We start from the raw sequence: 22995 nt of genomic DNA, 5'->3' as shown, positions 1-22995 counted from the left end.
TTGTATCACCTAACTCTACTGAAATCACTGATTTTAAAATCCATACTAGAACACCACTGTATTTATTTCCTGTGATGAATACTGCATGCTTACATTTACAGTAGCGATCCACTTTAAATCCTGGATGTCAGCAGTTTAAAACCACCAATTAGTATACAATTACTTTATATTTAAGGCATGTGAGTAAGAGCACTCTATGACTGTGAACGGAAGAGAATTCTCTTCAGGAAAGGTCAGTTAAATTAATATGTCTTTGGAAAGGCAGTTAAGAAGGAGGAAGGAAGAAAGTTAAGAATGGATGTGATTATTTCAGCTGTCCCTGAAACAGTTTGGAGAGCCATTATTTACCAGTAAAATACCTCAATTATAATGTATTTTGACCAAGACACATAATATGTCAGTTGGACTATCACTAGATGAAAACTAAAAGACGAAAGGAAAAAAAAAAACTAATCAGATACTACATCAACAGGACAGTTACAGGATCAATATTGCTTACCCCTGAGTTAACAGGATTGGGTATAGCAGCACCAATTGGAAAACATTCTGCAATGCCAGCACTGCACTGTGGTCCTAGGCTGTGGTATAGTTTCATTATGCCCACAGATTTTTTTTTAAGAGCACTTATTTCAGACATTATTAGACACAGGATTTTTTTTTGTTGCATTGGTAGTTAAGTGGAAAAAACAGTGAAAATAGTATAGTGGGCTATATGATTAGTACAGTCCACTCGTAGTGTTAATATACTGTTTAGAGCTGTGTTCCCAACTTGATAAGCCACTGTCTTCTGTGGAACTACACTTGCCTTCTGTTTTCTGCACAAAAAAGTCCAGTAGAAATCATGTTGTGCCAGTTTTGAGCAAGATGTCCTGTAAGTCATCTGGAAGTGCTAGTATAATGTCATTGATGTGTGTCTGCAGCTTTTTCAATGTGTCAGTTTTCACAGGAAGATGTTCTCTGTCAGCCTGCAACTGCAAAAGTACATAAAACATGATCTCTACTAAAAATGCAATTTTACCTTAAGACGCACCAAAGCGACATATTAACAGACCTGCAAAATTAATTCCTTTCAGACCAAGCAAGAATTTTGACAACAGCAGGTTTCCTCAACTACCACACAGCAGCATGAGCTAATAATGATTTGGACTTCCAGGAATCACAAGACAATTCGGTCTTCTTTCCTGAGGATTCAGTCTTGCTCCTGCTCAGATCAATCACAAAGCTCCAACTAGTTTTAAAACAATGAGATCAGTGCGATGCTTCTAACATAGCTGGACACTGCTGGGAGGCCAGCTAACTTTTCAGGCACAGCTGGAATGAACTATTCTTGTTTTAAAAGCCTGAATGACTGATTCTTTAAAATACCTGTACCTTAAAATATTTTCCTTTACGTACCTATAAACACTATTATACTTTTATCTAGTTAAGTCATGCAAATTTGAGCCCATGTTTAATTCAGTTACTTACCAATTTATTCTTTAACTTTAAGACAAGATCCACCGTTTCTACTTCAGTATGTTTCTGACTCCAGAAAACCAAGTTCTAAAAGAATAAAAATTAAGCACTGTAATATTTATGGCAACACGTAACATTTTCAAAAGCCATATTAATTTACACCTACTGTTCAGAATGGGTCTGTCTTCTCTTCTTCCTTGCTCTCATGCCATTTACTAAACTCATTTTACTCACATACTGCCTCTACCAAGAACTATGATATCTGCTTTATTTGCATGTTTGCCCAGGGCTCAGCATAACAGGGACCAGCACACAATCACAGATCAAAGAAACAAGTAAGAATAAAAAACCCCATGCTAAACAGGCTTAGCTTCAAAACTAGCACCTACAATGCAAAGTGGAGTGAATGTTGCCAAATCAGACCTGCCAGCATCACCAATTACTAAAAAGTTGCCAGACATCACTTCTTGTTTCTAAGGCATTAAAGGTGAACACAGAGTTGACAACTAGTAAAATATACCCATTAAGTGAATTTTCTTCTGGAAGTTCTGTTCCCCCTCCCCTTTACTAGTTACCTATTAAAGACATTTGCTCGTGTACAAAAAGATGTGAACACTTGGATCTAAAGAAAAGACTAATAAGGAGCAGAATCAGTAGTAAGTTTGTGGCATTTCCTTTTCTTTGCAATAGGTTTACATCACATAGAGTGAGATAGATTCTAGGTGATATAATTGACCTAGCTATTGCCCTGCAAACTGTTCAAACAGAGCAGCCCAAATAATCTATTTCAGTTGCTACAATGTAATGCTTGGGAATTCACAACCAAGGGATAAAAATCAATGGTTTTTTGAAAATAACCAGCACAATTTTTGTTTGTTTTAAAGCTGTGCTGTTGACTTCTTTTTGTTCTTCCCATTCTCCCTTTAGCTGCACAATCTCTCCTCCTCTCACATTCACCTTCCTTTAACAGTTGTTCCAACTTAAATTATACATAATATTTACACTACATTATGTATTACACTTCAGCTTCTTAAATAAAGAACGGATCTTACAACATAAGATCATTTATGCGGTATTTTGTTTTAGGTCAATAAACAGATTTCACTCCTCAGCTTCTAACTACTATGGATCAGTTGTAGGCTTATTTACTATCCCTATCTAATTAGTTGTCAGTTTTCTATGGCACCCACCTTCAAAGCTACAAAACATATCACAACTAAAAACGTGTTGTCAAATGAAATGCCAAGGAAGGAAGAAAGCTGAATGAAGTAACAGTATCAGATCTGAGGAAAAACCTTTCTGTGTGTATTGATATTTAAAATATGCAACAAAAATAACTGAAGATACATTTTACAAACAACAACAGTTATAAAAAGTGAACAGTATTTCATACTGTTCTCTTTTGCTATCGTTCTAGATTGTAACTGGTTAACAAAATCACGTTTTGCTAGCTCATACTCAAAATTGATATTATATTCAACCATTAAAAACAGCAGGAGTAAAACTGACCTGAAGGAGAATATATTTTTATTATAATATGATAAATACAAGCCCACATTTTTCTAACCTCATTACAGAGGGCTTCTAAATGAAGGGCCTCCAACTTCTGTGTCATTTCTTTCTGCCGGCTCCTAAACCAACCGTCGAAGTTTGGCGATTTCAAAAAATGCCTGGTAAAACACAGAATCAAACTACATTTTATATTTTAATTACAATTTCAGTAATACTGTTTTCTCTGCCGTCAAATGTAAAGTAATTGTGTTTGAGGTTGAAGAAGATATTAGGACCCTCTGTTTTCTTTCAGAAAAACATAATCTGGAGTATAGCAGGTGCTTCTTTTAATCAAGACAATGAAGATGAGGAATCTTTTCAGGAGAAAAGCAAGGCTCAGTTTGAAATATCCTCACTTTTATTTCTGTGTTTGATTGGAAGGACGAATCAAGCTAGAACCAGAAATAAAACCACAAATAATACTGGTGTACAGAGACCTGCAGTGTCAGCAGCACCTTATGAAAACCATTAACAGGTTACAGAGAAATTTAAAGGAGTAAAGTATACTAAGCACTACCAATTCCCATTAAAGCATATATTGTAGAAGTAAGTCTTATTCACATCAATACTGATAACATAAGTTTGTTCAGGAAAAGAGTATTCATATTACTGATTTGTCTTCATTTATATAATTTAATTTTTATGCTGATGAAAGAAATGACCTGTAAAGTCCTATCCAGTCCCCTTTTAAACCTGATGTGAGCTGTGGTCCTGCTTTTTCCAGTGTCTTCATGAAGTCATCTTGGCTAAACTGCCTCAGCTGTGGTGGACTCTGTGGAAGGAAAAAAATAATCATTAGCAGGCATAACTGTTTTCTCTAATCACCAATTTCCAGCTCCTTTGAATCGTATTTCCTTACCTTCCATGGTGATATGCATTTTTGCAAAGGCATTAGACTTGCCACGTAACGTTCCTAGGGAAAGGAAAAAGATAGACTGTTTGCATAACCAGCACTAAAGATACACAATCCACGTGTATGTTTACTTATCACTTGTGACCACAGTATTTTCTCTTCTAAGTACTGGTACAGGGTGGGGCCATGCACATTTACCACACAAGAGCATAAGAAGGAGCTTATCTAATACCATTTGTATTTCCCAACTACAGAGCCTTATGTTGGCAAGACTCAAGAAGGACATGAGGGAAAGGACAGGAAGCAAATGTGTACATGGAATGTATATATCCTGAACTCCAGCCACCTGTAAATCATCTCTCTCTCTTTTGCTGACAGGTACCCTCATATCATGGGTTATTCCAAACAGCAATCCCACTTTATATCAAGTGTCTGGAAGTGTTTTTCCAAGTCCTTCATAGGAAACTTTATACCTACACTTGTAAGGCAAGGTTTGGTATTTATATATGCAAATTGGCCTTGTTCTGAGCAGTGGGTTTGGATCAGATGCCCTAGTTAACCTACATTAATCTCTGGTTTTATGATCTAGTGAAAAGTTCTGTACATGCTGGTTTTCCCCAAAGGTACTGAAGTGTTCGAAATAGCCATCCATGCTAAATTTAATTTGCCCGTTTTTTTCTGAAATAGCAGTAATAATGAGGAAAACTCAGATGAGGTAAGAGAAAGCAAATTCTGTAGCCCCTACTACATCATGTTTGCCATTAACATTACCGGACAGGAAGCGAGACAAAGATAAAGCTGAGTTTCATAATAATCTTTTTTTCCACTTCTAATCCCGCAAATACTGCGGTAATCTGAAGAAACAGTTGCCTTGTAGCCATCAAACAACTGCCTGAGGAGGTCTGACTGCTCAGATTTGTCTACTGCAGGTAAATCCAATGGCAAAACCCCTCCAAAATCAACAAAGAAAGTAAGAAAACCAAACAAAACCCAAGCTGTTTACTTTTGGAGACATTTTTCTTTGGAAGTCAGCAGAACACAGACAAAAATGGAGTTGCAAAGATAAGTAAGTCTGTGAAGAAGTAAGAGAAGTAAACTGATTGCCTAGAGGACAAGTAATGAAGTGCTCCATCTGGACAAGCAGATGAAAGGAACTGAGATGTGCTAGATATCTTCAAGCATAAATCAGTGAGTGCACAAATATAACTAGAAAAGGGAAAAATTCACTAAACTTTAATGATTGCATGGAAAAGCACCATGACTAGAAGACAGAATAAATATTTAAAGGAAAAAAAATGAGGCAGTCTAATTTACCAGTTGAATTGGTGGATTTTTCACTTTGTTAATAGAAAGATTACCTTCTAGTATCCCCTCAGCTACCACAGCAAATAGTAATTTGCTGTAAGAGTATAAGCTTACAGAGCTCTTCTCATTACAAAGTACTTTCCAATTCTACCTTTCCACTACTGACATTTCTCAAGGTCAAGGGCAACACTCTCGCACTTAGAAAAATATAAAATTCAAGAGTAGACAGAGGTTCCAAGTGTTGAGGGAGGATTAAAGAAATTTCCCTCTTGTTCTATGTTAAAATACACACACAGAGTTTTGCTTTGCATAAATGCTACACAATATATCACAAGCAAACATCTGAAAATGCTGTCTAAAAGCATAAGCATTCCATTTTGAGATCTGAACCTCTTGTCTAGGTATATAAATGTTTCATTAGTTTCATTTTTGGCATTAAGCTCTGGCCTCAATAAGTTTTATCTTAAGTATGGTAATTAAAGAATTGTAAGTCTGTAGTATTTTAGAAAAGCCAAGAGACCCCAGGGGTACACTGCTGGTTACTGGACAGTTCCTGCACTTACTCAGTCAGGGTAGTGCCAAAACTCCATATTACATTTGTAATAAACCCATTAGCTTAAGAACTCACTAATGGAATAATGAAACTTTCCGTCAATTCCAAAAAATAGCGCCGAAGAATCACACTCTGTGCTTCTGTAGGGCGTTTCTGTTGTACTCCCTTAAAAAGAAAGGGAAATGAATATTACAATAAGTCTGTTATCCCAAAATATGGAAGTAGTTGTGGGGTTTTTTTTAAAGAATATTTCAGTGTTTCTGTATTCATTTGTCATGAGCAGCCCCTTCCCTGAGCCAAGAAAGAAAAACAATGCAACGAGTCTTTTCACACGGATATTCATCCCTTCAATTGCTCATTTTTTACTTTCATGTTAAGAAATTCAAGGAAATTAAGATTTCTGCAAATAAAGCTTGGAAGCTCTGATTCCCACACACCTCATGTGTGAGATTTCTACACCAAAGAGACTAGAGGGAGATGGCAGAAGGTGGAAAACCCACAAGAGATGAACTGATAAGTCACTTTAACTCTCCAACTTACTAAGATAACTTCTTGAGCTCTACTGTTCATGTTGTTATGGACACTGCTAACAACGCAGCAGCTCTGCTTTACACAACAAGATTGCGCATCTATCCAGTTATGAATTGGGGCAAAGGAATCAGAACCCAGTTTCATTTCACTTACACAGAGCTCAGCCTTAAATGAAGACACTGTATGAGAGTACACAGAACAGTTTCCATTCAGAAGAGACTTGCAGTATTACCTTTTGTAGCTGCTTAACTATTTCTTCATCTTTGTTCAAGTATGGCTTGTAAGAGGTATAAACACCTAAAGAAAAAAAGAGGCACATAGCCAAAGGAAAAACTAGGTATGCTTTTTACAGCTTAAACATTGCTAGTTTAACTCCGAAGCAACTTGTTACCAGGTTTGGAGTCCAAAGTTTTTAGGTTCTTCAGTTTTTTCACTTTCACCTGCTTTGGAACTTCACCTGCCAAAACATTTAAAGCCACCTTACTTGAAACCTCCACCTCTATTTCTAGAATATTTCTAGTGTATTCAGAAATGGAATGTAACTTCTTTTAGAAAAAATAATTTGATGGTGTATCATCCTAACTGGGTATTTATGCATTCCCACCGTCAGACAAACAGCTACATTTAGCAATTTCATACGGCAATTAAGAGTACTGCAGTATGTTATTACAGGCAAGCAACTGACATGTTATCCAAAGATCACATTAGAATTCTACTCAATCATGTAAAGAAATCATCCAGCTTGAACAATTTAGTAATGGTATACTGCCAGATGAGAATTATATCATCAAAATGCTGTCAACAAAAAACCTCTTATAGTAGCACTCAAACTTAGCGTTCACAAGGGTCTTTCTGTGCGCTTCCTGTGACTGATTTATTACATTCTACTCACCCTGAAATTAATCAGTGGCAGTAATAAATTATATTTCTCATTTTAATACCTTATTGGTAGAAATTCAAAACCAGGATTGTGTGAAAAGTAAAACATTGAGTATTACCACCTTTTGCACTTACTATACTAGATTTGGCAATACAAGACATACAGTACCGAAGAGCCTAATTTCACTTGACAGATTTACATCCATAAGGATTCCATTAGTATTAAACTAAATTAATTGAACTACATAAGTCTGTAAATAAAAAAGCACACAATTATATCTTGTCACACAGAATTGTAGAAGATACTGTACCTGGAAGTTTAAGATCTCCAATTCGGATAATATGAGGCCAGTGCTGAAGTGTTTTAGCAAAAAAAGGATTTGTCACCCCTAGAATGACAGATGGTCTAGAAAAATAATGACAATATTTAAAATATGACAGCAGGAGCTTCTGTCTTAATGAATAACAAAAGGTCAACTTTCATTCTTAACTTGAAATTATTTTCCTTTTGTATGGGAGTTACATTTTAAGTCGCATGTAACAGCATAGTACGTTTGTCAGTTTTTGACTTCAAGAAATAGCAAGATTGATGTATCATGAAGCCCAAACAGTAGTGGAGAATAAAAGCGATGACATTTGCTTAGACTCTTGGCTAAATTCTGCCCCTTTGCAATGATGACAACAAGGTATCACCTGATTTATTATCTGACTTCTTTTTTAAACAAGCAGGAATCTGACCTGTATTTGAAAGACAAATTGCTACTTTTAAGGTTAGATTACCACAAACGCTCAGTACTTTAATGTGCACGTCAACATGACTGCTGCGTACATGAGACTTCTCAGTAGAGCTCCCTGAAATTGCTCATCTCTCACTAAAGGTAATAACATACACAGATTCTGCATCATCTGGATTCTCCCCCTTCTCAGAGCTACTGCTTTAAAAGCCTGTTTGCTATCTATCCATTTTTCTGTTGTTTTCTGTAAGAAAGCCAGAGCAATTCCAGCTTTGTTTCAAATCCTAATGTACATACTGAACAACCTTGCTGTTTTGCTAGAGAAACAGATGCAAGCTTTAAACATGGGCTACTAAAGTTTAACCAAATTCTTTCTGCAATTATTTTTAGAAACTAAATTACATACTGCATAACCATTCCCACGGAATACAATCAGAAACACAGTGCCTGTGTTTGTATGTTTTGTCCACTGCTGTATGTCTGGCAATATTTCTGTTGAGAAGAAAAGCACAAAAACCACCCCAAACCATGAAACAAACAAAAACCACAACAACCACCACTGCCTGTTCAGACATTAGAAAAAACGTATAAAGTGATCACTGAATCTAACACATGCACTCCATTCCCAACTCAAGTTGCATTTAAATAACACAGAATAAGAAATACTGGAGGTTTGTGGTCTCAAAATAAAGGCTACATTTAAAAACACAAGAAGGGGGTGGGGTGGAAGTGTGTCCTTAAAGCAGTTTCAACAGAAATGTTTTTGTAGACGTTGCTCTTAAAAAGTAATCTGAATTTCTGAATTATTTACAACATTTTCCTAATAAATTTAGTGAAGAGATATTTGCTTTTCCAATTATAGTCAAAACTATGACACTGATTGGATTAACTTTACAGAACACCTGTATGGATGTTTAATTGTAGAAGTCACTTTGTTTAGTAATTGCTTAAAACTAAAAACAATTATGGAACAATTTCCCAAGGAGTTACAAAGGACCTGGCATAGCACAGACAGACCCTTATGGAAAGGCAATACTTACTCTGTACACAAATATCCTGTGAAACTCAAATGTAGTTTGACATTGTTACAGAACTTCTTTATGCTAACTTGAGTGAAAAACTTAAGAACCAGCTATTTATTACACTATATGAAGATAAATCTTATTTATAAGGAGTATAAGTGTAATTCTCTAATGACAGAAATTCAGACTAGTTAAGCAGTATCTTGAAACAAAGTTACAAGTAGCTTTCACAACAAAGCTTAATTTACTTACGGGGCTTGTGTGCGAGTTGTATACTCTTTGAATTCACTGTCATGTATGGTGAAATATGGCCTGAAATCACTGCAGTACTTTAACGGTGAAATACAACTGCAAGGTAGAAAGACGATAAACTTTTATGTGTATAGTGCAAAATCTCGTGGTAGACACAAGCAAATCTAAAATCTGTAATGTTTTGTTATATTCAGATCAATTGTTGCACTCAGCTGCAATGTACAATGGCTCAGTCATTAGTTAGGAAGCTCCACTACATTTACCTAACAAGTGCCAACACGGTTTCTGAAGACTCTGATGGTGATGGTGCCATCACAACAAGTGGTTCTCCTAGTAGTACTAGTTCCCAAAGCATCTGGATGTGAAAGAACACTGGACAGAAACACCTACAAACAGATTGAGGTATTTTAATACACTTAACATAACCAGAAGATACACATACTTGATTTAGAGCTGGATAAAAAGGAAGTTTGCAGTAGTATTTAACACTCATTTGAAAAATACGAAATACTCTTGTAAAATGGAACATTTAATGAACTTGCTTATTTACTGCTGTTTCAGCCCACATATTAATCAATAGGATCATATTGCCTGATGGTTTTTAGCCAGCTTTACAGAGAAAGAATATTAAACAATACTGATGTTGGTTTACAAGCTACAAGATACGTGTTATGGAACCATCACACATTTTTGGCTTGTGGGAATTCACAACTGGAAATAAGCCAGTCCAAATTCTTACCTGAAAAGATCTACTTCATGAACAGTTGGTAAAGCCATGGAGATCTGAGCATCTGCCTAAAAGACATCGCAATGCTTGGTTTTTTTAGTCATCAGAATTCCTAGGTATTAAATGAAATAGTTTCCCTTAAATGCTTACAGAGATTATTTAGTACTAATTATTTACTACTGCAGTATATACCACATTATTTCCACAAGTAACTCTTTTTGTGTGCTAAAAGAAAGATTACCCCCAACACACACACCATCCATGGGCATGCAACTATCAGTTCAGAAAAGAGAAAATACTGAACCTTTTTTAAACAACAGTCACACAGCACAGGAAAGCACAGAAGAGATTTGGTTTATATCCACCTTCTATGACTAAAGATTTTTAATCCAATTTTCATCCTCAGAAAGCCCCCAAACCAGTTCATCAGTATAGTTTCACCCATTAAAGGGACGTTCAAGTTTAGTAATTTTGTCAGCCAACTATCTCTTCCGGGAGCTGGACATCCCTCTTCTAAAGTACCTGGGGTAGAATTCCTTTTCTACAAAGAATCCATAGACTCCTCCACTCAAGGTTTCAAAGACTGTGGATTTCATTAGTATCAAAGTATAAGAGAATTTGCTATCAACCTTTTATGAACAAGTTCAAAGTAAAAGAATGAAGGCAGGTATTCGGGTCTGTCTTGGTGTTATATACAAGTATCTCATCTCTACCTGGTGCATATTCTGTACTACTGGCGTTGTTCCAGGCTTGTCACGGTATGTTGGAATTCGCAACTAGGAAAGAAAAAGAAAGATTTTTTTTTCCTTGCATCACATTCAACGGAGACTTAAAATGCTGACTTACAGACAAAATGTAACATTTAAAGAGGCTATACTACAGTACAATGGTTGACTGTCTCTATAAACAACCACATAATAGTGAATACATAGCTGAAGACTTCAAATCACCACTACAGAAATCAATATGCAACACTTTCTAGTACTACATTGTCAGTTGAGTATTAGAACATTAAAACTGTACCTCAGTTAAAAAAAAAGACTATTGAGAACATTAGTCACAACTAATTTCAATAAAAGTATGTTTAAATGTTGGAGAGAATGATCTGAAATAAGGTTGTGGGGTTTTAGGGTGGTACAGAATTACTTCTAGAAAAATTCCTCTCTTAAAAAAATCAGATATCCTGGTGGGTATAAGGCAGAATTCAAATAGACTGAACAACATGAATACATTTTTCTGACCTCACAGTCTCCATCTAGAAGTTGTGATTGCTACAGATTTAATCATACTGGAAACTGGTGTGCACAGATGGATGCAATTTATACTCAACAATTAGAAGTGACTGCCCAGACTGTGAAAAACCAGGGGCAGTATCACTGAAAACAGTAATTATGGCTTTACTCACCTTAGGAATACAATTTCAACTCTCATGGATAAAAATTACAGCTGAGATAAATACAGGCAACACCCTAACAAGACATATCTGACATTCCCCATTATCACCTAGCATCCAGAGCACCGCTTTATGAAATCTGTGCTTTCAGAACAGCTTTAGAAACTTCTCCTTCCTCTCCCTGGTGACGTACACACATCTAGCCATAAACTTGAGAGTATCTACTAAGAATGTACTTCTGACTGTAATCTCTGGATCCATCAAATCCATTTAATTGTGTTTCATACAATGATGCTATGGCTCCCAGAGGCCAAGTTCCTAAGCACCATTTAATCTCTACAGTTCCTCACCACGCACTAGATACACCTTTAACAGCTCTCTTCAGATGCATTTTATTTTCATTGAAAATTATCAACAGACCAAGAAATTAATTTCTGGTGTGAGGGCCAAAAAAATAATTTTTACTGTCAAAATTTGGGAACAAGAATGATTTTTCATCAATATATTTAATTTGTTTGACTGGAACTTAATTCTCATTATTTTGAAGTGTAACTTAATGTTTGATTTGGCAAATATAATTAGCATTAAAGTCTCCTAGAAACCCCAAAGGATAATACAGACACTGCACTAGTAGCTGTATTGAAGCACTGATTGTTAATATCTACAAAAATTACATGTTAACTTATGCACCACAAGAGATCCTCCTCTCCTTCACCCACTGAGAAGCCTCATCAAAATCTCCCAGACCTTCCCTCTGAGTTGAATACACACCTACTCCTATTCTGAAGTAGGAGACACTGAAAACAAGGCAGAATACAGTGAGTACCTACACAGTAAATGGAGGGGAAAACACCCTTGAACAAAAGTAAGTGCGGGAGTATTTACCTTCATTATAATACCCATAACAGGCAAATGCAGTATTTTCCCTGGAATTGGTGGTGGCCAATGGTCAACATCACTACAAACTTAAAAGAAAATAAAGTATAATTTAAAACAATCTTATATATGCTACAACTCATAGTACTTGTAGTCACCTCTGTGTACATGGAAATCTTCAATTAGTGCCAATAGCCCACAACACTTCTACTCATCACTTGGTAAGTTCTGAACTCTAAAGAAGTTTTACAGCCTTTTTGACATTCTTAATGTATTATTCAATTAGAATTATAAAGCTTTTCACTTCAAAGAAAGAGTATCCTCTTGTCATCCAGTTTTTTGTAACAACTAGAATTGCAATGAGTTGAAGAAATGTTTTATGAGAAATCATGAAAATACACATAAAGAAACTGGGAAAAGAAAATATATTTACATACATTAGCCAGTGTAAAACAGATAAACTCAAGTAGTTAACGAAAAAAGCTGCCTTTCTAGCTTGGCTAGAAAGTTTTTTAGCATTTTGCTGTAAATAATTATGAATACCATTACTAATTTTAGTAGTTTCTGCAGACTTTCGTTCATAACAATCTGTCAAAACCCTGTTTACCTACAGGTCATTAAAAAAATACAATCCCTTCATCAAGAAAGGTTTCCACGAACTGCTACTTGGTGAAAGCACAAAGACATGAATGTTGTGTAGGGCAGACACAGTAAAAGGACTAGACACTTCTAGGCAAAGAGTAAATCACTTTCCCATCAGGCCCTCTCTGGCTCTTCAAGTTCTACAGTAAGGCTGAGGAACCTGTTACCAGCGCTGTTACCAAAAAACCCCATGCAAGACGACATTTGTACAGTTGCTTAAAGGCTGTCAGAATGCCCAAAAGGACTCAGTTTTGAAGACTGCAATCAGCTACTTGTGCTGAGCAGTGGTCCTGAAACAAACCACAAAACCCTAGGTGAATTTTAGGAGGGAGCTTCAATTCTCCCATGGAAGATTCAAAATTAGATTAGCTCTGTTCAATGACCTAGAAGTCAAGCCAGGTTGCTGAAGTTTCAACCTTCTACCCTGCAAGAAGACAGAAACACAAACTAGAATGTGACAATGTTGTTTGTTATCTCTCCAAACGAAGTATGTGATATTCTAAGAGCTCTTCCAGAACAACACAATAGGACCAGTACCTGCTTCCAGGAAAGCTTCACTTTTTTCAAAATACTCTGGAGCTATTTGCTTAAGCATGGTGCGGAAGAGATGGACGTAAGGCAGCTTGCTGATCAGGACCAGCGACTGCAATGAGTAACAAAACACAAATATAACCGTAAGTTAAGTTTCCACTCAGTTCTGGTGCAGTTCTACTGCTTATCCTCAGAGAACATCAAGTGTGATTCTTCTCACACATGCAAGCCAATCATGCACGTGACTACAAGCAACTACAAACAAACTAACTTTGTTCTGACAGTGCAGCTGGAATGTAGCATACCTGATACAACATTAGGCCAATTTACCATAAACCAACAACGAATTTAGTTAAGAGAGCAAGATATTCTTCCTGCTCCTCTGAGGTCACGGAAAAATAACTAATTTCTGAATTAACATTTCCTAAAAGAATTTAAATTACCTTCTGGAAATAGCCTCTTTTTAATGATTTGTCTCGAACTTGTCTGAAATATACATAGCCATAGTAATAAGCTGGATCTTTCTGCAAAAGAAGGGAAAAAATTCAATACAACAACCTGATGCAGCCCTTTGTTATATAGCATTCTATATGCTTTTTAAAAGCTTATTTCCCTGCACGCTCCAAAGTTGGTTACATACAATAAACTAGAAGGATTACTCTGTTTAATGGCATTACCTTTTTAATAATTACTTCAAAGAGAAAACACCAGCGTGTGCAAACAGCTGAGCTCTCTGGCCTTACTATTTTTGTATCTACAGTCTCCTGACAGAAAACGAAAGCAAAAAATAGAAATAATTTCCTGAGGAATAAATCAAGTCATAATTTTGCAAAGTAGCACTAAAGCGATTTTAGCAGTTAAAAACCTTAAAGCCCTGACTTGAATAAGCAAAAACTAGTCTTTTAAAGTACCAGTTTTTTATAAAGACTCTTGCAATATTAAAGAAGAATGCTCTCACATTTCAAATATAAAACATCAGCTTCATCCTTCCTACAAAGAGGAATTCAAATATTTGCCACAAACAGAATCAGACTCCCACTAGCATAGTTAAAGGCCTCAATATTCCATATGGACATGAGGAGAATAACTTTTAGGCCATTACCTCTTCCAAGTAACTGCTCCATCTTCAAAAAATGAAGGGTGGAAAAAGAGAAAGACATCTCAATTTCCTTGGCTGTGTTTTTTTTTCTTCCTAAAGTTATAAAGCTCTTCCGATTTCAGGTTTCTAGTCAGTAACAAAATTGGTCTGGTCTTCAATTTAATTCCTTGCAATCCAAAACCCATAGTAATTAAACTTAGAGAACAGTTAACTAATTGTTAGTTAATTGTTATGACAATGACCTGGTACAAAAAGCATTTGCTAAGCTTTGTCTTTCAGGACATTGAGTTCCAGTTCAGAGATTCTGTTTTACAAGCATTAAATTTAAGTGTGAATACCCATAAATTAACATTATCCAGAAGAAATTAGCTTCTTCTTTTCTTATATCCAACCTTTAAGTAAACTGGTAGATCTCTATCCAGCTGGTCCAGAAAACAGCAGAATGAGACTTTCCTTCCAGGAGACCGTCGAAATCTAAAACAAAACTGTGTGTCCCCAAGACAACCTACATAGGGGAAGAGATAAAGAAGTAGACAGTATTCTGAGTTCGAGCCTTCTTTAACATCAGGACTTGCATACAGCCAAAGAGGTACAGCAGTTTTGCTTCATTTATCTTGTACTGCTGTGACCATTTCTCTGTTTATATACTTCAACGTGAACAATCTGGCATCTTCGGCAACAATAAATATCCTGCCTTCAACAAGAAAAAAAAAGTCAGCCTGCCTCACAGTGAGTTTAAGACTGTCATGTCCTTAAACACCTCTGCCAGTGGCTGTCATAGAACTGCAGACTGGTTTGGGTTGGAAGCAACCTTAAAGCTCATTCAGTTCCAATCCCCTGCCCTGTTATTACACATTTTACTGATCTCCCTGTGTAGCCCTGATCACCTTAATCAGGACATTTCTCTGTTTAATGACTGCACTCAGCCTTTTTTTTGACACCAAACAGTTCCTATATAGTCACACTATAAGAGTGTATTATGCTGATTATGATGTGCAGGTGTAAGACTCAGTATTTTTGAAAGCTGCAAAACTTAACTGCAGAGAACTGAGTGAAACTGAGTACCACTTCTCAGTAATATTCCCGAAGACTGGAGTTTTCCTTCATTTATATAAAAATCGACTTCTAAAAGAAAAAAATGTAACTAAGTATATTGACTATTTGCAGTCTGAAATTAATGTGGGCTAAGTTTGTATCAGATATCCAAGAAATTTTCTCCAGGTGGAATATGAGACCTGCAGTATCAGAACTTATATTACTCATACTCTCATGGCTGCTCTCTCTCACCATTACAAATGTTGTCTGCTGTTAGGAGAAACTTCAAAGAGACTTTAGCTCAAGTAGAAGCTATATAAAGTCAACAGAACGTACTGTTCATGGGAGCAGTGATAAGGTGGACTGCTAGAATCTGAAGAACACACAGATAAATTACTCATTCTAGCAAACCTGTAATAAAAAGTCCCTTTGAAACACAGTGTTACTAACAGAACACAAACAAAGACACTCTCCTGAGCATTGCCAATCTATGACAAGCAGACTGCCTTCGCTGTAACAATGAACATGCTCATAACTATAAAACCCAATCTATTATTATATTTGCAGCTACTATTATGCAAGGTGACTACAGCAGCAAGTTTCCAGCTGGCAAAGGACACTTCCTTCTCCATACTGCATCTAAATGCTCCATAAGCACTTTGCTCTTGCAGCTTTTGGACATAATTTGCAAAGATCTCCAGGAAGAAAATGAAGTCACTACTGAGCATCTCAACCCTTCACAGCTATTGCGTCTTACATCAGCCAGTGCTAACAGTAAAGCAGAGCTCCGTTCTCCAAGTAATATTCTACAGATTTCAAAGCTCAATTTCATCTCCCCTTTCAGTTACATACATACTGCTGCAGCACCCCCAGACAGCCCAAACCCACAGTCACATTCGTTGGCTGTCAGTGTGATGAATACTTGCACGTTCAGCACATTCCAGTCTAAGTCTTAGAAGCCCTTGAAGTGCAGCAGGAGGAAACCCACAATGAAACAAAACAAAAGAGAAAGCAGAAAAACGTGTATGGTGAGATAACCTTCCAATTCAAACAGGGAACTAAAGCAAGAGCTTATCAATATGGATCCAATTGTAACAAGAAAAAACACAGCACTTGCCAGTAACACAGCACTGAATATCTGCTGCAAGTATTCATAGCTGGCTCCCTCCATCCAAAGCAAAAAGAAAAAAAATTATGATAAAAAGCTATACACAGAAAACCTGAAAGTAAATTACTCTTAATCATTAATATATTGAAGTATCATTCAGCGCATGATGGTTTCTTATTTAACAAGCTTTTCCTGTATGTAGAATCTGAGAAGACTGGTAAATGTCAGTCTTTCAACTAACTATACAGAAAAGGCAAAAATCATTATTTTAATGATAATCGTAATAGAAAACTTAGTTTTAGAAATCCATTTCCCCCCTAGATTCACAGTCACTGCAAATCCCAGAATGACACCGATTTGTTGTTGTAAAAGAAAACATTAGAAAGGTTGAATTAATCTTTTGAGCCATGAACAGCCAGGAGAGATGGACCTCAAACCTAGCTGCAAGCTGTAACTTCCTTCACTGTTGTGTTACACAAAGCTTGCCTTTTAATGTTACAGCCTAAAATGAAGAAATAAAGTGTAAGAGCACACACTCCTAGATGATTTCTAGAACACAGAGGTAATCCCTTTACATAATTTCAAACTTCAGCCTGCCACGAGTGATCAAGAACCTGCAGGTTCTTCGTAGGAACATTATAAAAAGCAACAAGGTGGTATTTTTTTTCCCTGCTGAAAGTAAACACTCTTTATGTACATCTATTCCGCCACTTCACTACCACTCTTATTGAGAGAATCAAAAAAAAAAACCAAAACCCAAAATACCCAAAAAGCAAATAAAACAAACCCCCAAAACAAACAACAAAAACAAAACAATCCCACACCACAAACAACCCTGCCAAAATTTTGAAGATCAACCTTTGTTCCCAATGCATTATTTTGTACCTTCAATACACCTTCAGAAGGCTGGACAGATTTAACACCATTAACAAGAGTAATAGAGACATCTTCTCTTTTAGTAATAGAAAGAAGCTCTTCCTGTTTGCATACAAGATATAAAGAACAGAGAAAATATCTTGATTCTAATGACATTGAGACAAAGGAAAAAAAGCAGCCAAGATATTCTGTAAGGAAGCACTCACAGGCACACTGAAAGCACACATCTGCATCACCCTGTATCAGAGTTATGCTGCAGAACAACCCAAAGCACAGAGTAAGAGCAGCTATAGGGACAAGTCTGTTACTACAGGTTTTGACTTTTGTAAAGTAATAAATGCAAAAGGAAGTGTCTGTACTTCTGCTGTATCTTTCTGCAGGTGGTCCAAGTCATCAGCCACAAGCCTCCAATTTCTCTTTGGCAGCAGAACAGTAGTCCTTCAGATTAAAGAAGAATTTAACAAGCAGGACCACACACAGCAACAGAAGGATGAAGAATGGAGAAGATACAGCCTAGGTTCTCCCTTCACAACTGCTCTTTCTAAATGTCTTTGAATATAAAAGTCAGTTTCAGTGTTATGAATTTAGAAAACATATTACTCTCTTATGAGCAGGGGGTTCCATAACCCTTCCATTTGCTTTATTAAACCCTTCCGATTCTGTGCCTACACTCCTCTCTGCAATGACGATATCATTACTTTGTTTAAAACAAATTCAAGGTGTTCATTCTTTACTTGCAAAGCATTCTGAAACGTCTGCATGTGTGTCATCTGGATGGTCTTACACATTCACATTTCTGATATTTCACTTACATAGAAGAAAAAATGAATTCTCAGACTTTACTGCAATACAGGTACAGTTTTATATCTAACCTTATTTGCAACTTTTCTGTAATGTAGCATTAAGATACTCATATAAGTATTTACTCTAAAACCATGAGTATATGCTGTCAAATTCTACCTTTTTTAAACATAGCTTAGTCCAACAACAGATGACCAAAGAGTGAAGGAAGCACTTACCTGAATTAGAATCTGGAAAAGACAAATAGCAAATATTGGCTTTCTAAAGGGTGGGGAAAAGAAAAGAGTTGTTATATTTCCTGAAATCATTAAACTAAACCCAAATTATATGTATTTATACAGGAACCACGACTTACCTCTTTATCTGTGAGTTTTGAATGTGGAGGATATATTACCTACAGGAAAAAAAAGTAGTATTATATTTGTAAGTAAACTGGGTACAAGCATTAAGCTTCTATTAAATATTTGTATGATACAATACTCCAATACCTGGCTAGCCCTAGGCTATTTTCAGTGGTAAGCTGTTAATACTATGTCTCTGTTCTTGTCTCAAGCTAACTTTATCACCTGTCTTTCCAAGGTACTTTGGATGCCAGTTGGAGACCATAGTGATACATTAAAGAATTCAGAGTACAGAGATTTTTGGAGCAACAGGTCTCAAAGGAGAGCACGATGACATCCTTAGACTAAACTTGTATATGCAAAATGCAGCAGATAATTTCACAGAAATCCAACAATACATTATTGTCTGATATCTGTTTCAATGGATAGTTAGGTGGGAGTAATCAAAATTCAGTCACCAAACACTCTCTATATTAACATTAACTCTTGGAGGGTGAACACATGCCCTAAATAAGAGCTGGAAACTGTGAAAGCTGAAGATATCCACTCAAAAAGCCATAGCTTTTGTACTCACAGAAAGAAAAGTAAACTTATTTAATGTATTACTACAACACAGAAATCAAAACCAATGCAACACAATGTAAGATACGGAAGTACTGTCATTTGAAAAAAATCTGGATGTACAAAATCAGTGATTATGCAAGTTAAGTGAAAAAAGAACATCCAGGAAAGAGGACAAACCTGAAATACTTAAGTTTCATCTTAAAAGTTCCTCCTCAAATGCCTAGAACTACTGAACTGGGTGGCTAACTTGTAAGCAAAGGAAATTCAACATAAATTCAAATATTATATTTCAAAAAAGGTTTCGGTGCTTCCATAAATGGGAACTTCTCAACAGAAGTCCAGTGCAAGAACACTGACTTCCTCTAGAGTCCTCATATTACCACACTGCTAACATTGTTACCTAATTAATCTTGTTTGACAAACATAGGCACATGTATCTCCTGATAACATAACGCTGTCTTACCCCACAGAAAGCATCAAATACCTTCACTGGCTGGCCTCACTGAGCAGGCTTTCCGTCCCCTGGCCATTAAGTCTCCAATTCATTTATTTTCTTTGATCCAGTGATGTCCAGACATACAACATACTATTATCATAACTAAAGCTGAAAGTAGACATACAAGTGGAACATCTGTGTACTGCATTTAATAAACCCATCATCATCCTTTTTAATCTCTTAACATACTCCCATGCTACCGTACACCAAGCAGTACACTCAAACGTAGCTCTTCTAGCAGGTGAACAATGATGACCTGCACCTTGTCACATGACTCAAGTACAGGCCAGACTTGAATTCATACTCCTTTTCCTCACTAGCTGGTGGATCTTCACAGAATTTAAAGTGAAACTAAAAGCCACTCTTCCTGCAGCAATGTAACTGAAAAAAATCAGCCCTTAATAATACAGACATTTGAAGTTTCATTTTGTGTATCCATTTAATTCTTGTTAACAAGAGTTGTCTGCAGACAGGACAGAGGCTACTCTGTCCTGTCTGCTCACCCACAGAGCCTGTAACCCATTTAAGTCACAGGTTATAAAGAAATGTCTGTGTTCCTAACACCTTATTGCATCAAGTGAATATAACGTGAATAATTAGTACAGCAGGCTTCCTAACAACACCTTATATCAAGTGAATATAACATGAATAATTAGTACAGTAGGCTTGGGTTTTATTTGCATTTCTTGCCGCCAACAATACACATCAATTATGTAGTTTAAATATTGCAATAGCTAGCTTGGCTGAATTTTAGGCCAGTCTGCCATACCACTTTAACAACAACAAAAAAGAAAGGAAAAAAAGGACATTTTCCCCTCCCCACCGATTGTTTGCCACAGTCATTCAGCGAATAGGGCGAAACAGGATGTGAAATTGGTCCCAGTGAAAATGCTCCTTTCCAGTTTGTTTTGCAGCCTAATCAGTTCCCCAGTGTGTTTCCGTAAGCAATGTCACAGATGTTCGCCTGTTGCGCAAAATGGCAAAGAGCAGCAGTTCAGCACCTGCAGCCTGTGCAGTGTCTCAGTCTGACGTTCATTAACGGTGCAAGGAAAATGCTTCTAACATTAGAGAACTGATTTGAAGTCCTCAGCGATCCGAAGACTGTAATTATGAAGACTACTTGTGTTCGCAATGTTATTATTACACTACCTTGAACTCTTTAACATCCAGATGCTACAGAAATCACTGCTAGCCGTACACAAAAGAGGTGACACCCTACCACCCCAGCCGGTACCTCCAGCCCCCCGGCTGCGTCTCACGCAGCCGGGGACTTCGTGCGGCCGTTCCGGGCTCCCCGCCGGACCGGACCCCCCCGGGGCCGCCGCTCGGGGTTTTGCACAACCGCGTTTCCCTCAGCACACCGCCGAGCTTCCCCAGCCGCTCAGCAACACCCACCCAGAGGAAGCGCCCGATTCCGGCGGGGTCCCGCCGCTTCACGTACCTCCACGGCCTGGCCCAGCTCCAGGTCGAAGCCCACCACACACACGCAGTGCAGCCAGGCCGAGAAGCGGTCCCAGGGCAGCAGCGACAGGCACCGGTCCGAACCGTCGGGCTCTGCCAGCGCCTGTGCCGCATCCTCCCCGTCGTCGACGACACGGCCCGGGCTGCGCTCCCGCAGCGACATGGCGCTACCGGCACCGCGCCGGCTGCAGGCCCGGCCCCGCCGCGCCCGCCACGTGACTCCCGGCGCACCGCCCCCTCCGCGCTCCCCCGCGCACCGGAGCCTCCGGCAGCGGAAAAGTCCACGCAGGCACCGGGGGAGAGGGGGCGCGCAAAGCTCGAACCATTGCTGCGGGAGACGGGGGGGGGCGGCAGCCGGAAGAGCGCCCCGCCGCGGCCCGCAAGGGAACAGCTGGCGACTGCAACGCTCTCGGGAGTCGTAAACAAGCGCGGGACCGGCTGCCGAGGGACGTCATCCCGCGCTGCCGCTGGAGCAGCCTCGCCCCGCACAGCGTCACCCACCACCCACCGCCGCCGCGCCTGGCCGGTAGCGCAGGGGCCTCGGCGGGCAAAGGATCGCGGGCAAGAATTGCCCCTTCCCTGCCAGGCGTGCTCGTGAGCAGCGCCTGCACGAGAACGGGGCTGTCACGAGGTAATGAACTGGCGCGGAGCATCCGCAGGCTGAGGGACGCACAGCCGCATCCTGCGCGGGGAGTCGGCGTAATAAAAGCAAACCCGACGGCATGGCCTGAAAGCGATCTCGGCACCTTCGCCAAGAGAGGAGCACCTTAATGAATAATGAAAGAGCTTTCAAATACACTTTCAGCACAGGCCATGTCCCATTTATATTTCAGTAGGAAACAGTTTAAGGAGTTGGAAGAGCTAAATAGCTACTTTATTAAACAAACAAAAATCACACCCATACCCACAGCTCCCGACCTGTAACTCCCATTATTCGGTTACTCACACTATGATCCTGGCTGACTGCTGCTAGAACTGCTGCAACCGCAGTAGGTGCAGATGGACTGGTTGCCTGAATTACTGCATGCCCTTTTTTTTTTGCCAACACAGGTTACAAATATCCAAACCAAGATGTGGTATCTTGGTTTTGTATCCTGTATATACATAATAGAACATTTACAATTCCTTAGATGCACTAAGACCTATTAATAACATTTGTTTATCAAAGCCAAACTGCTCAAAATTAAAGAACCCTTTGATCATGACAGTAATTACTTAGACAAAGGACTAAACATACAGCTCAGACGAAATTATAACACACAACATTATCACTGTAATAATTTAAGATACAGCAGCCTTTGGTTATCATAAACCATTAGTGGCAAAGGGAATTTCAGATATAAACCAAGAGGTGGGCAGAGCTCTGCAGTGTGCAATGGGAGTGGCTGAATCAGGATGCTCCCGCTGCCTCTACTCACTTCAGGTGTTCTACCATAATGCCACGGAAGAGTCATGAACATTGCCAACAGTTACCTCCAGAGTTCTGTAACAAGTTACTATCCAGAGTAAGAGAGGGCTAAGACTTGGCTTCCTCAGGTTTAACTCAGAGCAATGACTCTGCAGGGGTGTTTCATTTTCTGTTTCCATTTAAGAGCTTAAACAGGCCCTGGCCAGAAGCTTTTATCACTGGGTTTAAGAAAAGATGCCATCTCATGGCTTTGTACACACATTCCCTTGCTTATAGTGTTATACTTTGCCTTGTTTACCTTCTAGCTATCATGGGCAGAACAAAATTTTAGCCATTATTATAATGCTTTCCCTTCTATTTTTTTCTGGCCTCTATAAAGTTTTCATGTGAATAAAAAGTATAAATATATATAAGTACAGGAAGAATAAAGTACTTTGTAAGACTGATATTCTCTGCTCATTTTGTTAAACAATAGCCAGTTACTTAATTCCACCTGAAGCTC

General features: G+C 38.2%; 1 protein-coding gene across 3 annotated transcripts; it reads right to left on the bottom strand.

Annotated features, from left to right (window-relative positions):
• Positions 1-244: 244 nt before the first annotated feature.
• DENND6A (DENN domain containing 6A) lies at positions 245-21307 on the bottom strand. 3 transcript variants are annotated; one of them, XM_057417748.1, is made up of 20 exons: positions 21066-21305; positions 18579-18617; positions 18442-18484; positions 14796-14908; positions 13748-13828; positions 13311-13416; positions 12141-12220; positions 10576-10638; positions 9875-9930; positions 9399-9521; positions 9136-9231; positions 7439-7533; positions 6640-6705; positions 6481-6545; positions 5793-5882; positions 3866-3919; positions 3669-3778; positions 3023-3125; positions 1468-1542; positions 245-971 (listed from the first exon to the last, which is right to left on the bottom strand). In XM_057417748.1, the coding sequence occupies exons 1-20, from the start codon at positions 21246-21248 to the stop codon at positions 840-842; spliced, it is 1773 nt and encodes a 590-aa protein (XP_057273731.1). In that variant the 5' UTR covers positions 21249-21305; the 3' UTR covers positions 245-839. The 3 variants fall into 3 exon arrangements, 2 of the variants coding, with proteins under 2 accessions (XP_057273731.1, XP_057273732.1); XM_057417749.1 differs by lacking the exon at positions 6640-6705; XR_008973270.1 differs by lacking the exon at positions 245-971 and having other exon boundaries at positions 1497-1542; positions 3700-3778; positions 21066-21307.
• Between the last annotated feature and the right edge of the window lie 1688 nt (positions 21308-22995).

This window comes from Pezoporus wallicus, unplaced genomic scaffold, assembly GCF_028554395.1.
Source record: "Pezoporus wallicus isolate ANWC-B61680 ecotype Strahan unplaced genomic scaffold, APGP_CSIRO_Pwel_v1 contig_8542, whole genome shotgun sequence".
Classification (NCBI taxonomy): domain Eukaryota; kingdom Metazoa; phylum Chordata; class Aves; order Psittaciformes; family Psittacidae; genus Pezoporus; species Pezoporus wallicus.
Note: the sequence above shows the minus strand (reverse complement) of the source record. Positions and strands in the feature narration are given on the sequence as shown.

What these genes read in the sequence shown, in the direction of transcription:
- DENND6A (XM_057417748.1), bottom strand. Translation starts at nt 21,248, where the DNA reads ATGTCGCTGCGGGAGCGCAGCCCGGGCCGTGTCGTCGACGACGGGGAG. An exon ending in AGCTGGGCCAGGCCGTGGAG is followed by an intron (nt 18,618 to 21,065) that starts GTACGTGAAGCG and finishes TTTTTCCTGTAG; the next exon opens with GTAATATATCCTCCACATTC. An exon ending in TGAAGCTTTCCTGGAAGCAG is followed by an intron (nt 12,221 to 13,310) that starts GTACTGGTCCTA and finishes TTTTCTTTTAAG; the next exon opens with TTTGTAGTGATGTTGACCAT.